This window comes from Macaca nemestrina, chromosome 2, assembly GCF_043159975.1.
Source record: "Macaca nemestrina isolate mMacNem1 chromosome 2, mMacNem.hap1, whole genome shotgun sequence".
Lineage (NCBI taxonomy): Eukaryota > Metazoa > Chordata > Mammalia > Primates > Cercopithecidae > Macaca > Macaca nemestrina.
The window spans coordinates 113,910,446-113,924,942 of NC_092126.1; the positions used below are offsets into that span (position 1 = coordinate 113,910,446).

Genomic DNA, 14,497 nt, shown 5'->3' on the forward strand with positions numbered 1-14,497 from the left:
GAAGGTGGCTGCCAAGGCCTGGCCAGACATGACTGCCGCCTGCCCACCAGCTGCCTGTGCATGCCCAGGCCAGCCACCCGCTGCACCAGTGAGGACGCTTGGCCTTCCTGCCCTGGCCTAGTGCCAGCTCAGCCCAGCCAAGAGGACGTTTTCTGAGACAGCCGTCTGTCGCTGGCTTGGCAGAGGCACGCAGGGGCCCTATGGTTGGGTCAGACCCTCAGGCCAGGAAGGCCACCTGTCCTGTCCAGCTGGCTCTTCCAGCCTGGACCAGCCCCCACACAGCCCTCCTTCTAGTCCCTAGGCAAAGCTCCGTCCACTCCCACCATCATGTTCCCCAGGGCAGGGTTGTGTCCTTCCCTTACACTTCCCAGGGGAGGGCTGTCTCTTCCATTCAACTCCCAGTGCATGGCTTTGTTTCCTGTAGGCCCTGGTGTTGGCACTGAGGCCCTGGGGCCAATGGCCACTCCCCCCTCCCCTACCCATGCCCTGGCCCAGCTCCTCCCTGGTGGTGGTTTCGGTGGCACACAGTGTTGGCATAGTATGGTGCTGGCACCAAGTGTGGTCTGGCAGGTGGCACCTCTTCATCTATCCTAAGCGTTATGGGCACCAGGGCACCTGCTGCCCGCCTGTGGGGGCATGTGAGGCATTGTCTGCTAATCAGGGCCATCGTTTCCCTAGTGTCCCAGGGTCTGGGTTGGCCAGGGACGAGGAAGGGGGATAGGAGTTTTACATCCAGGCATTGCCCTCTTGATCTCTTGTCCCAGCTCTGACCCTGCAGACTCCAGGATCCCCTACCCTCCAGGCTGAGGTGAGTGGAGTTGTGGGCATGTGGATATGGGTTATACCACTGATACCATTGTCTGTTCCTCAGAGGTTTGCACCTGGACCTGCTGTGTGCTGTCAACACAGGGACGGCCACACCCGGCTGATGGTGCAGTGGATTCCCGTCGCCACATGAGCCAAGCATATCCTCTGTGGCCAGAACAGTTGGGCACCATCCTCCCCATCTCAGAGGTAAGAAGACTGCTTCTGGTCACGCTGTCACTGCTGTGGGCAGTGGGGGCCGATCCTAGGGTTGGGGCTAGAAAAGGGAGTCCTAGGCAGAGATCTGGAGAGAGAGGCTTTGCACTGAAGGAGGGGTAGTTAAGGGCATTCCTAGGAAGAGGGCCTGAGTTTGAGGCTGGAATTGTGGCACAGGCCAGGTGCCTCTCCTGAGTGCTGGGGGAACATGGCTCCTTGTCTGTCATCTCCTGAAGGTCGTTGGAAGGATGTGGTTTCAGGGGTGGGTGGTGTGCCTGCAAGGGACAAAACAGCATCCCTTCCCAGCCTCAAGTCCCTGCACCCTCCCCTGGCATGGACAGCCCCTCCTGCAGCCACTGCTGCCAGCTCTCCCTGGCAGCCCAAGCATAGCTGGCTGGTGTTGGGCTCTTGGACACACCATTAGCATTGATGCCTTTCAGCCTGGCAGTTGTGGCAGCAGCAGTGCTTCCTGGGAGGAACAGTGACCCAGTAGATGGGAAGGAGGGAGGTGACTACAGCCCCACCCACCCTACCTGAGACACCAGTGGGACAGGCCAGCAGGCACCCAGTGGGATGTGGCAGGGAGGGAGAGGAACAAGGCCGGGCGCAGCTGGCCCTGTGGTCAGGGCTGCCTGTGGTCACACCCACAGCTAGGGGCACCTCAGGTCAAGCCAGGGGGAGGGGAGCAGCCAGGGCCCTTTACTGCCTCATCTCAGGACAGAAGTACTTAGGGCCCAAGGGCTGGTGTGGCCAGAGATGCGCCCATGCCATTAGCGGCTTGGCACCCATGTAGCCTGACATGTGCAGTGATTCCTTCACACCCCAGAGCTGAGCTCACAGGCAGCACTGGCACCAGTCAGTCCTTTGCCAAATGGGGAAACTGAAGCCCTTGCCTGGGTCCCACAGGGACTGTGAGCAAGTAGCACTGGAGTAGCAGAGAGGGAGAGAAGGGTCAGTCCTGTTTCCTGGGGAAGGCGGGTTGGTTTAGGGAGTAACTAGCTCATTCATTTGTTTACCTTAGAAAATCACCTTTCATTTCTAATCTCATGTGAACTCCCCGAGGGCAGCACCCAGCACCTGCCAGGGGTAAACGAAGAATGCCACGGTGTGGGCAAGGTGAGACAGCTCAGCATGACCTGGGGGATGGGGACTAGGGAGGAACAGATTTAGAGCTTGGATCATAGGCATGAGCCCCTGACACCCGATAGCCGGCTGTGAATCTCTGCCACCAACAGGTAACCTCCGGTAGGTCTATCCACTCTGTGCTTCTATTTTCTTGTCAAATAGGGACAATAACCCCACTGCTTCCTAGAGCAGATGTGCCTGGCCCAGAGCTGGAGCGAGTCAAGTCTGCCACCCCGACCCTGCCCCTCCCTGTGTTTAGCACAAGACTACTAGGAGGCACGGCTCAGACACCCGAGCAGCTGTGGAGGACACAGGAGCCCTGCCAACTAGTCTGGTTCTCAAGGGTTACATCATCCTTGGCACTGGGGCTTCCTTGAATCCAGGAAGAGCCCTGCCTCCATCTGATGCTGGCTGGAGGGCAGGTGTATCTAGCCCCAGGCAAAATCAAATACAGCAAGGAACTGGCGAGGGCAACTCAGGCCTAGGCTGGGATGGGTGAGGCTCCCCTTCACTCCCCCATGCACTAGGCCCTCTGCGCTCAGCTTCTTGCATCTCTGCTCCAAGAAGCAAGCCTGAGCTCCTTCTGAGGTGGAAGGAGAGGCTTTTGTGACCATGGCAGCCCAGTCCCCTGAGCCCAGCCTGAGGGCCTCCTGGGTGGACAGGTTGTTGTTCAGGGAAGTCAAGGAAGGAAAGTCGGGGAAGGGCATCTGGTCCCCTTTTCCCAGCATCTCCTGCAGGTCACTGTATTAAAGCCTCTGACAAGTCCTGAAGTCCAAAGGCCTCTGACCCAGGGTCTCTCCAAGAATCTGAACACCTTATCTGGGGAACACAGGGAACACCACTTTCAAGCAGCCTTCCCACTCACGGGTGACTCCACAGCTCCTCTGGAGTGAATGTGGACTCATATCTCACTGTATGCCCAGCAGTGAGGGGCACCTGGAGCAGCTGCTGAATGTTGGACACAGACTTCTGGCTCTGTTCCACAGACCCCTCCGTGTCCCTCATGTGTCTGCGTAGCTCCCATCCCCCCGGCATTCACACCCACCCATGGATGGGCATGCCCTGAGTGCTGGGCAGGGTGCTGGGGCTCCTACCTTGATGTTGTCCTGCCAGCGGTGTGCTTTCTGGAAGTTCTCTGCAGCATCAGCCAGTCTCTAAGGGACAGAGCACAGGGAGGTCAGAGGCTGAGGAAGGCAGCCTACCCTATGCCCACCCCAAAGCCTCTCCATCCCCAGCACTCCCTGGGGCCAGGCTGGACTGGGGACTCCCTTCCCCTCATCCTATGAGACCCTCAGAGATTCTCTGCCCCAGATACTCCCCAGCTTGCTGTGTGGGCACCTCCTTGACCACAGCTGGGTCCATGCAGGAAAGGTGAAGCCTGTGCAGTGACCCCAGTGGCATCTCCATGGGACTCCTTGTACTAAGCCAAGCCCCAGTGCCACTCTCTACCCCCCACACACTTATATCACCCCAGTGCCAAGAGGAAGCTCCTCTGGAGCCAAGGTTGAGCTGCAAGTTAGAGAGTGCTTCGCCTTGCCCTGCCCTTCTGCCAGCTACCCAGAGCCCCACAGGAGGGGCCCACAGCCCACCCTGCCCACTCAGGCCCATGGTCCCTCTCCCAGAGTTCCTGAGCCCCTTCCCACAGGGCTCCCAAGCCCCCTGTCCATAAGAGCCTCTCCTGTTCTTTGGGGCTGGTTCCAGTGGCTTCTTGCAACAAAGCCCCTGTGCCTGAGAGCAGAATGTCCCTCAGGGCAGAGCTGTGTGCCTGTCCATCCTACACCTGCCACTGGGCACTCTGGGTGCCAGACTGCGCTGACTGGTGGAGGTGTGACAGGCCTGGTCCTGCCTCTCACAGCTCACAGGCACGACCTTGCAGAACCACCATGGCAGGAGAGGTTGAGGGGCAGAAGGCGCAGTGCTGTGGAGCTAGGGACCTCAGGGAAGGCTTGCTGGAGAAGGCACTGGGGCCTGGCCACCCTCTGGGCCTAAGCCCAGGTCACCCAGACATTCTTATTAGGTACTTTCTAAGGATCTCATCTCTACAGGAAACCTTGGGGCCCCCAAGGATGGAACTGAGTCTGGCCCTGGGGGACTTCTGCAGAGCTGAAAGCAGTGGTGTCCTGTCAATCATAGTGACAACCATCACTATCAACTGGCCACCTACTGTACACCAAACCCTCCCCTGGCCAGTGACTCGTGTGCTGTGCACCTTGTACCATTCACAGTGTGCCTGGCGTGGGGCCATTGTGGCCCTCCTCAGATGAGGACGGCCAGGCACAGAGACGGCGAGCAGCCTGCCCAAGGTCACAAGGTGAGTCCGGCTCAGGCTGGGTCCTGGAGCCCAGCCCTCACCATTGCATTTGTCTTGCTCCGCCCATGACCGAGATCCAAGGACCAGCCTCTGTTGGGCCCGCCATGCCCAGTGAGGCGCGTGGCTCTGGTCTCTCACCCCACCCCACCCTGTCCCACGGTGGAGCAGGCGTGTCCCACCTCCAGGCCTACAGCCCTACTCAGAAGGTCCTGCCCCTTGGTATTCAGGACACCTCAACCCCATCTTTGAGTCCAGGCCTGATATGACATGTGGGCTCCGGAGGGGACGTCCTCCTAAAGCCTGTCAGCTGCCCATTAGGGAGAAGTGGGAGTCAGGTCATGGAGGCCGGCGTTTCCTCCTCTGAAGCATGGACTAGCAGGGCAGGCAGCAAGGTGGGGCCTCCTGTGGAGCTGTGGTCTCTGCTCTCCTGGGGCAGGGTGTCACACCCCCATAGTTAGAGTGGCTGTCCAGGGCCATCCCCAGTCTCATTGGGCCGGCTCCCCCTCCTCAGGCCAAGGACACTGAATGGTGGGGAGGCTATGAGGCTGGGGTCCCGGGAGCAGGGAGAGAAAGTGCCTCTTGGGGTCAAACCCTCTCACCCCACAGAGCTTGGCCCTCCTGGCCTCTGCTTCCCTATCCTTTGTAGGCTCAGTCCTCTGTCCCCCACCACCCTTAATTGCAGGGCCTCCTTGGCTGGGACCCACACCCTCCTCTCTCCCCAGCCCAGCCTCACACTCCTAGGGTTTCGGGGGCCCCAGGTCTCTCTACTCCGTGACGCCTCCCATGTCTTGCCTCCAATCCTGGCCCTCCTGAGCTCCTGGACACTTCCCTGGAGTGACCCTCAGACCCACCTGAGCTCAGAGTGCCCTCTGGGGCAGGCCACCCACCCTGGCCCCTCTGCCTCCTCCATTCCACCCCTGGCATCCCTCACACCACCTCCTGTGCACCCCCAGCTCAGGCTCCGTCCTGCCTGGAACCTGTGTCCTCTCATCCTCGTCACCTATTCTCCACACAACACCTGGAGCCTTTTCTCCAAATGTAGATCTGGTCATGTCACCATCCCCTGTACTGAAACCCTTCAGTGGCTCCCATTTCTCTGCACGTAAAAGGCACAACCTTCTCGAGGTCCTGTAGGGCCCACCAGACTCCTCTTCTTGCTTTTCAATCCTGGAGCCTCCTCTTGGCCTAAACCACAAATGCCCACCCACTGATCCCAAACCCAGGGATGGATGAGGTCCCCAATTCATAAGCCTGCAGTTCCCTTGTATAGAGGGCATTATTGTGTGACTTGTACGGTTCACAACACTTGTCACCAGAGTTAGTCGAGCACCTGCAGTACAGCAGGTGCTGGGCTCAGTACTTGGCCTGGAGGCTGTGTAAAGCCCGACGAGGCAGTGCGTGGGTCGAGCCTTTGTCATCACTGTGCCCCTCCTTCCTTACCTGGTGACCACTACCTTCCCAGGGACACCAAATCTTCCTCAGAGTGGGGCTCTGCTGAGGCCCCTGTCCTTCCCTGAGGTTGAGACTGGGGCAAAATGGGAGAAGCAGATGCAGTCTCTTGCCGCAGAAAAGCCAAAGGGTCGATGGGGCTGCAGATGCTACACTGACACTAGTGGGAGTCTCCAGGCTGAGCCATGACCCTGAGGAACTGTGTTCTCCTGCCCCTGCCTCTACTCCTGGCCAGGAGGTGCCAGCTCCTTCACCCTCTGAGGGCTCAGCTCTGACCCTGAAACCTCTGGGCCCCAAAACATGGGGCTACAGGCCCCTCTGGCTCCAGAGCCTAGCAGACAGGGCAAGGGAGACCCAGAGAGGGAGGCCCCAACCCCCAGCCTCCTTGAGCTCATGGAATCCCGTGGGCTCAAAGGCCTGGGTCAGCTCACTGACTCGTGAATAACGGAGTCGTAATAGCCACAGCAAAAGGATTACTTTTAATCCTCAGTAACGATCAAGCCATTATTATTTTTTCGGTGTTACAGATCAATCAGTCCATCCCTGGGCACTGGACGTGTGGAAATTGCTAAACAGGCAGGCCCAGTGGTGGGGGAGGAAGGGCCGAGGCAGCTGGTGGGTGTAGTGGAGTGGGCAGGCTTCGGCCATGAGGTTCCATCAGGCCTGAGGATGAGAGGACTGGGACCACCCCTGGGGTGCATGAGGGACCCTGAGCAGAGATCAGAGCCTGGACCCTGGAGTCCCCGAGCCCTGGCCCGGGTTCAAAGTTTGACTTTCTAGGAGCAGGGTCTTCACCACTCTGGTCCTCAACATCCTGCCTATAAACTGGACATAGTAACTGCACCCACTCAGGGTGGCTAGGCTCTTGGCAGCCCTCTTCCTCCAACCCTCAGCAGCTGCACACAGGCAGCCAGTCCCCTGAGGTTTCTCTTGCTGGCTCTTGCCCAGCTCTGGGCCCTCCTGCTATCTGTTCTTTCTGCCTGGTTAGCCCTATCAGACTGTGTTACCTCCCCTGGAAACTTCCTTTTAACTTTAACCAGCCCTCTGGACAAGGTGGGCTTCCCTCCCCTCTGCCAAGCAGGACATGTCCTGAGGCAGGGATCTCCAAGCTTAGCTCCAACTGCCTGGCCCAGGCTGAGCACCCAGACCTTGGGCTCCTGTCCCCATAGAGCTGACAACAGTCAGGCCTGCTGAGGGCTGGCAGGGAGACCGTGCCCACCCTGCCCCACCCCTGGAGGTTCATCCCTCCTAGCACTTCCCTTCCACCTCTCCCTGGTCCTCCTGATGGTTTGGGGACAGGCTGGAAGGGGCAAGAAACTGAGGCCCAGAGGTGAGGGAAGAACCTATTAGGATACCACGCAGGGCAGGGACAGGGCGCCTCCCTGTCTCTGGAGTGCCTGCCTGTCTTGGGGAGATGCACTCCATTCCTAGCCCTGACCCCAAGTGCCTGGCCCCCTGGGAGCGATTCCTTGCTTGGGCTTTGGGTTCTGCTCCTGGAGCTGCCTGCAGTCTCTGGTTGCCCTGCTACCAGGCCCTACACATGCTGCTGCCTCCCAGGCCACTCCTGCCCAGACTCCTCTAGCTGCATCCACTTCCTGACCCTGACGCTCAGCGAACCCTCTTCTATGTCTGCTTTCCCCTTGAGCACTGGGTTTGGTGGGTAAGTGTCTAGTGGCTGTCGAGTTTATGGTAACTTGGCCCTGGGCATACAGTAGGTGCACAATGAATGTCTGCTAAATGAAGATTGGGGTGTCTCTGGACCTGTGTAGAGGCCTGGGCTTGAGTCTGGCTCTGCCCAGCCAGTTGTGTGACCCCGGGTGTGTAGTTTAACCTCTCTGAGTCTATTTTCTTCAGCACATCCTGGGGGATAATGGCTACCTATGGCAATGCTATGAAGTCACTGATGGTGCCTTGTCTGGCCCGTGACGTCCCCATCATGACCAGGGTATTGGAGGGAACCTCAGTGGGACTGTTGAGTGGGGATGCTCACAGCCAAGTCCATCACGGTAACAGCAGGCATTTCAGAGGCAATTATCAGAGAGTTTCACTTAATCAATTTCCCTCAGCTCTGGGAACCGTTCTTACAGGAAAAGGCAAGAAAGAGGAGGACTGGTCATGCACTGGGCTGGGGACAACACTCCCCTGGGGAGCAGCCCCTGCACAGATACCTGCAAATCTCACTACGTTAAACAGCTTTCAATTGCAGCGGGAGCTGAGACAGTCAAGAACCTGAGATCAGGGACCTGGGGCCAGGATGGGCACCCCTCAGAGCCCAACACCTGGGATAGGAAGGCCCCCTGCATGCTAGGAGGGGAGGGCCTTGGGTGATGGGGGGCTGGGGCTCTTGGGTGCTCTCACCCTCTTAGAGGGCCTGCTCACCCCCACCCCCAGGCTAGGTGCTCCCCACTTTTCCTTGGCCTACTCTCCTCACCAGCCCTTACCTGGGAGTCCCTCCATGCCCAGTGCTGGTGGCTCAGAAGGGTCTGAGGAGTAACTGCCCATCAAATAGGACTTTTTCTGCACAGCCCAGAGGGAAAGGCTGGAAGAGTTCTTTGGTCTTAATTAGTTATGGTTACTCCCACTTCCTAGAGGATATGAGAGGCTTAGAAGAAAAGGCCCTGAACCCATGGGGTGCAGGATGTTGAGATCTAGGGCAGTGAGGGCTGAGCCAGGCAGAAGCCGTGATGGAGTGTGGGCTCCAGGGTGGAGGCTGGGGGTAGTATGCCCTGAGAATGCTGCTGAGGGCTGCAAGGAAGGTAGCAACGACAAGATATCACCAGGTGTGGTCCAGTGCCTACCGTGGGTGAGGGCTTCACTGCTGCCTCCCCAGCAAGACTCACGAGAAGTAGATTCTCCTTCTCCCCTCCTTTTACAGCCGAGGGAATTGAGGCTCAAAGTATTAGTGTAGCTGCCCCAGACCCCTAGGGAGGAAGAGGGGGCATCAAACCCAGGTTCGCCTGATGGTAAAGCCCAGCAGTGTTGGACAGTGACTGTCCCAGGGAAGGACCACCCCTGGCCAGGTGGGGGCCTGGCTGGTTGGGCTCAGGTCCCTCCTGCCACCCCTCAGAGTGGTCCCTTTGCCCTCCTAGGAGAGGGGATCAGTAACTGGCCTTCCAGCTATCCCTCTGAGTTGCCCCCACAAGCCTTGGTATCACTGGGTCCAGGCCACGGGAGGGGGCAAGTACCAGGATGCCCAGCAGCCCCTGACTAGCCCAGCACTGGTCCCATTGCCACCCATCTTCCCTCCCCACCTGTGGGTCCTGCGTTAGCTGTGTATTGTGCACAGAAAGATACTAAATACAGATTTCCAATTTCCAGAGCTGTTATGGTCTAATGAGTAAATAATATACATATTTAAAACTGTCTAAAAACATATCTGCATAATTAAAATATCTGCATAATAATGAAGCAAGATGCAGCTCTGCAGGAGGGAGCTGAAGCCCCAGGGCTGACAGTAGGGACAGAAGTGCAGGTGGGGTCAGGGGGCCGTGGCTCTGTGGGCCTCTGCTGCTGCTGCTCCAGCCTTGAGCAGACATTTGTCTGTTCATCCACCTCCTGCTCCAAGCAGGTGCATCCACAGTCAGGGACCAGGAGAATCGCCACTTGGCCCTGTCCTGGCACCACTTGTGGTCTGAGGGAGGCTTTGTGTGGACAGACAGTGCCTGCTACGTGCATGACGGCCGCCTCAGCGACTTTGTGGCCCTCACACGATGTGCTCAGAGCTTTATGGACACAATCTCACTCACTACAACCTTCTGAGGGCAGGTCTTGCCCTGACCCCACATTTTGCTGGGTTCTGAGGCATGAAGAGAAATGTAGCAGGATGGGCAGCGAGGGTCAAGCAGGATCCGTGACTTATGCGCTGAGGGTGATGGAGACACGCCAGTGGCTGTGCTTTCCTGTCGGGTGCACTGCTGACATGCGTGCCTCCTGGGACAGGACAGGTGCCCAGCCTTACCCATCCCTCAAGGCCCCTTCCTTCGCCCCTTGGCTGCATCTACGCTGGACACACTTGGCTCCTGTCCCATCTGTATTTTTTCCTTAAAAATTTTGTTATAGTTTTTATTAATTAATTATTACAAGACAAGGTTGCTCTATGTTGCCCAGGCTGGTCTCAAACTCCTGACCTCAAGTGATCCTCCTGCCTCTGCCTCCCAAAGTGCTGAGATTACAGGCATGAGCCACCACGCCCAGCCCATGACACATCTTAAAGTTCAAACCTACTCTTTTTGTATTAACCATGTTTACAACTTAAAGATAAAATGACCACCAGAGCAATAAAAAACACTCAAACTCCAGACCACAATTCCAGCAAACAGAAGCCTGCAAAGAAAATAAACATTTCTGGCACAGAGGGTGCCTCAGGGGAAGGCTGGCATTGGAGGTCATTGCCGCTATTGGCAGCAACAGGCTCCCTGACCTTTTCCCTCACAGGACTCATGCGTCTTCTGCGAGTTGATAAAAAAAATTAGTAAAATGGATTTTTATTTATTTATTTTAAAAAGGTCAGAATCCATGTAACACGGAAAAACCCATTCGAGTTGTGGTCTCCCTCTGCAGCAGGGCGGCCGCCACTCCACCCGGGCCCAGGCGTGCTGGCTCCCTGTGGGCGCCATGAGCTTGGTAATCAGTGCCTGCACCCCCTCGGTCCAGCCTGGAAGGGGCAGGCTGTGCTTCAATTTCCTAGGAAAAATATGAAGAAATGAGGGGTGGCCTATGATGGAGATGCAGAGGGAACAACTGTGACCAGCCAGGGTGGGGAACCTGGTATCCCAGAGGCTGGAATTTCAGGTCAGACAGAATTTCCCAGAATATCCTGGGCTCCCAAAGATCCTTGCTATGTTGTATTTTGCCAAGAGAGGACACTTTAAAAAACTCCCACTCTCTCTCATTACTGTTATGTTACCAAAAAGTGAACATTTTATTTTTATTTTTATTTTTGAGATGGAGTCTTGCTCTGTTGCCCAGGCTGAAGTGCAGTGGTGCGATCTCAGCTCAATGCAACCTCTGCCTCCCGAGTTCAAGTGATTGTCCTGCTTCAGCCTTCTGAGTAGCTGGGACTATAGGTGCCCACCACCACATTTGGCTAATTTTTGTATTTTTAGTTTCACCCTGCTGAAACAGGGTTTCACCATGTTGCCCAGGCTGATCTTGAACTCCTGACCTCAGGTCATCTGCCTGCCTTGGCCTCCCAAAGTGCTGGGATTACAGGTGTGAGCCCCTGCACCCGGCCAAAGTGGGCATTTTAATATCAAGAGGAGGAAGGCCATGAGCTCTGAGATCCCTTCCCAAGGAAGTAAACGAAGTGGCACTCACAGGTGCTAACAGGTATTCCACTGGCTTTCATTGCTTTTTTGCTTTAAACTGGAACCACAATCAATAAAGAGAAGGTCGGGTATGTCCTGGGATAGGAGCCAAATGTGTCCAGTGTGAACAGGGAGGGGGTGAGGAAAGGGGTCTCTGTGGCTGGGCTGAGCATTTGCAGAAACCAGCTTGAATTTACAGGCCAGTTTTCTGGAACTGGGCGTGAAACCCACCCTCTGGAGATTTCAACTCTGCAGCAGCAGGCTGAGTCAGAAGGAGGTGTGGGCGGATCTGGACAGCCACATGCTGGAAGCTGCAGGAAAGGTCTGGCCTCAGGGCTGCAGGTCTCTGCCTTACCTAGTCCCCTGGTGAGCTCCCAGGTTTCCTGTTGAGCACTTGCAAGAGGTGCCCCAATGAGAAATAAATCAATACATGCAACAAACTGCTTCAGGTCCACATTTGGACTGTGGCTTCAGAACCCAGCTGTATGGAGGCACCTCACCCCCAAGGAACCCAAAGCTGAAGGCTACTCCAGGCTGCTGGGGCTCTTTCCAAGATACTGCCCTGCTCAGCCCCATCCCACAAGGGCTCAAATGGGTGGGAATCCACCAACCTAGCTGGCACCCCTCCTTAAACCCCAGCATGAAACTTATGCATCTCCACAGGTCAGTCAGTCCCTGGGAACCCAGGTGGAATTTCTCAGAATTTTGCCAGTTTTGTGTCAGTTTTCCTCCCTCTAAATTATGATCCATAATTCATCAACATTTCTCTCATCCTTAGAAAAAACCATGCAGATAGCATTGGGTGAGGGTACCCATATGGGGGCTGTCGGCCATTCTGGGCAGGGGAGCAGGGACACATCCTTATCTGAGTGCTCTCTGGAGCATGGTGCTGCATCCTGTCCCCTCATCAGGCCCCATTCTAGAAATGTGTGTGGGCATGGGGGTGGGTGTTGAGTGTGACAGTGCCCTCCTTCCTTGTTCTGCCACAGAGGCCAAGGAACCCAAGTTCCTGGGGCTCAGCAATTGACCCACCACATAATTTGGGGAGCACTGCCCTCACCTCTCTGTACCTTGATCTCTCACTTATAACAGGGAGGGAACAAAACCCTGCCTGGGCCCCTCCCAGGGCTGCGAGGACGTGGATGGAGAGCAGGGCATAGACAGGGAACAGGATGGGGACTCACTTTGGAAACTGAAGACAACTCCAGGTTCTGGGCTGCACCTTCCCTTACCTCACTCCAGGGGCCTCCTGACTGGTTCCCCCTCCCCCAAACTCAGCTTCTCTCTTGGGCCTTCTGAACTTGGCCTGACCTGTTTTCTTCTGCAGCTTGTGCCAACGGGCTGCCCTTCTCCTCAGCACCAACTTCGCCGAAGATTTTGTTCATTACCCCACTGCGGCCCTGCTTGGCTTCCAGCCCCACTTCTGAGACTCCCTCCTTGCCTCCCTGACCAGACCTCTCCTGAGCCCACAACCCATCTTCAAACTCTCAACCCAAGCTGATTGGCACGAACTCATCTGCCTGGGCCCCCACACCTTCAGGTCTCCCCAACAAGTTCTGTGACCTGTCCGTGTTTCCTGGATGCCTGGACCATTCCTCCCTTCCTAACACTATCCTTTACCAGGCCCTGACAACCTCATCTCTCTTCCAACACACTGATCTTGAACTTTGCCTTCCTGCTATGCTGCAGTTCCAAAGCCTTGTTTGTGCTGCATCCCAAGCCTAGAGTGCCTTTTCTCATCCCCTCCCCTGGCCGGCTACTCCTCATCCTGTAGGAGTCACTGCTCTTCTGCCTCCTCCATGAATCCTGGTGCCCTGTAGGGCTGGGTTCCCAGAATTGCCCTGGGGTTTCCATCACTGCATGTACCTGACTCCCTCTCAGATGTGGTCCCTCAAAGGCAGGGACTTTATTCATGGATCTGTGTGGCCCCAGTGCTGGGCAAGCCAGCTCAGTGAGGAAGTGCTAAGTGACCTCGGGCTCCCATCACAGTCAAGAGGTCAGGGGGTGGATCAGGAGGTGCCCTTGGGGATCTGCTGGTTTGGAGGCCCTGGGTCTCCTTGGGATAGAGATGGTAGAAACCAGGTCAGAAATGGTGCTGATGACAGAGAATAGGGATCCAAGATGGCATTGGGGGTGAAGGTGTAAGTGGGGTGAGGCTGAGTCTAAGTACAGGCCTCACTGTGTGCTCCATGAAGAGGCATCCGAGGGGCAGCCTCTGGGGTCTGAACTGCTGATGCCTGCTCTCCGGGACCACAACCCCACTCTAGACCTTGTGAAAATGTTACCCATTAGCCCCACTCAGCTGCTGCCAAGTCAGTAATAACATGGTTATTAGCATAAGCCCCCATGGCTCTGCTGGAATGAGAGGCAGAGGGTGGTAGACAGGAGTGCCTGAATTCCCAGGGAGCTCAGCACCCCTGCCCTGGTGCCAGATCAGTGCATTCTCCTGACATGCCCCAACATTCTCCTCTAAGAAGGCTGCTCAGATGCCTCTATGCTCCGCTGTGGCTCAGGGGCAGGACATGGGAGGGTGATGGTTCCCATGGGAAGAGGCTGATGTGACCCTCCTTCCTTCCTGTCAACTCTTGTTTACTGAGAACCTACTGTGCGCAGTAAACTGGCCTGAGGAGGTTAGTGAGCATTACAGACACAACCCTGCTCTTACATGGGGTGCCAGCAGTAAGTTCTTCTTTACATCTCACCTAACTTCTTCCCACTGCAATTCAGTCCCACTGTCTTGAGCAGAGAACTTGCTAGAGGCCTCTATAGGAAGAGCTGCCTGGGATGGCCCCATCACTGGAAGAATTTAGGGTGCTAGGAAGCTGCCCTGCATGGGAACGTATTCCCACCAGAAAGCTGAGAGTGAGACCCCACCCCAGCTAGAACAGGAGAGTCTGAGTCCCAGCCCAGCCTCCAAGCTCCCTTCCCACGATGTTATTTTTATACTTTTTCCTAAAACACAGCCTGAGCGGGCCCTTTTCAGCTCTATTAACATTAGGAATCTAATCAGTAATCAGGCAGCTCATAATTTTCTGATTAGCTTTGATTAGGCCCAACCTCAGGAGAAGGAGTGGGACAGTGAAGAGGGAGGTGGGGACAAAAGGGCCCTGAAATGTGCCGGAGGGGGCACTGGTTGGGCTGGGGGGAGAGGGCAGTGGAGAACAGTCCCTAGCCCCATTGTTGCCTGTTTTGGGGAAGGAACGCGGAATGGAGTCGTGGGTTGCACCGGGTCAAATGGGTTGCAGGGTCAGAGAGCAAGGGCAGCGGAGCAGGGTGGGGAGGGCAG

General features: G+C 56.4%; 1 protein-coding gene across 4 annotated transcripts in view; it reads right to left on the reverse strand.

The window, feature by feature from the left end:
• The window catches only part of LOC105480493 (calcium voltage-gated channel auxiliary subunit alpha2delta 2), a 140,697-nt gene that overhangs the window by 28,374 nt on the left and 97,826 nt on the right, over positions 1 to 14,497 (reverse strand). For all 4 annotated transcript variants that reach the window (XM_011739465.3, XM_011739462.3, XM_011739463.3 and 1 more), the window contains exon 4: positions 3,240 to 3,299. In XM_011739465.3, coding sequence (XP_011737767.1) covers positions 3,240 to 3,299 — 60 coding nt within the window. The remainder of the gene's footprint in view (positions 1 to 3,239; positions 3,300 to 14,497) is intronic.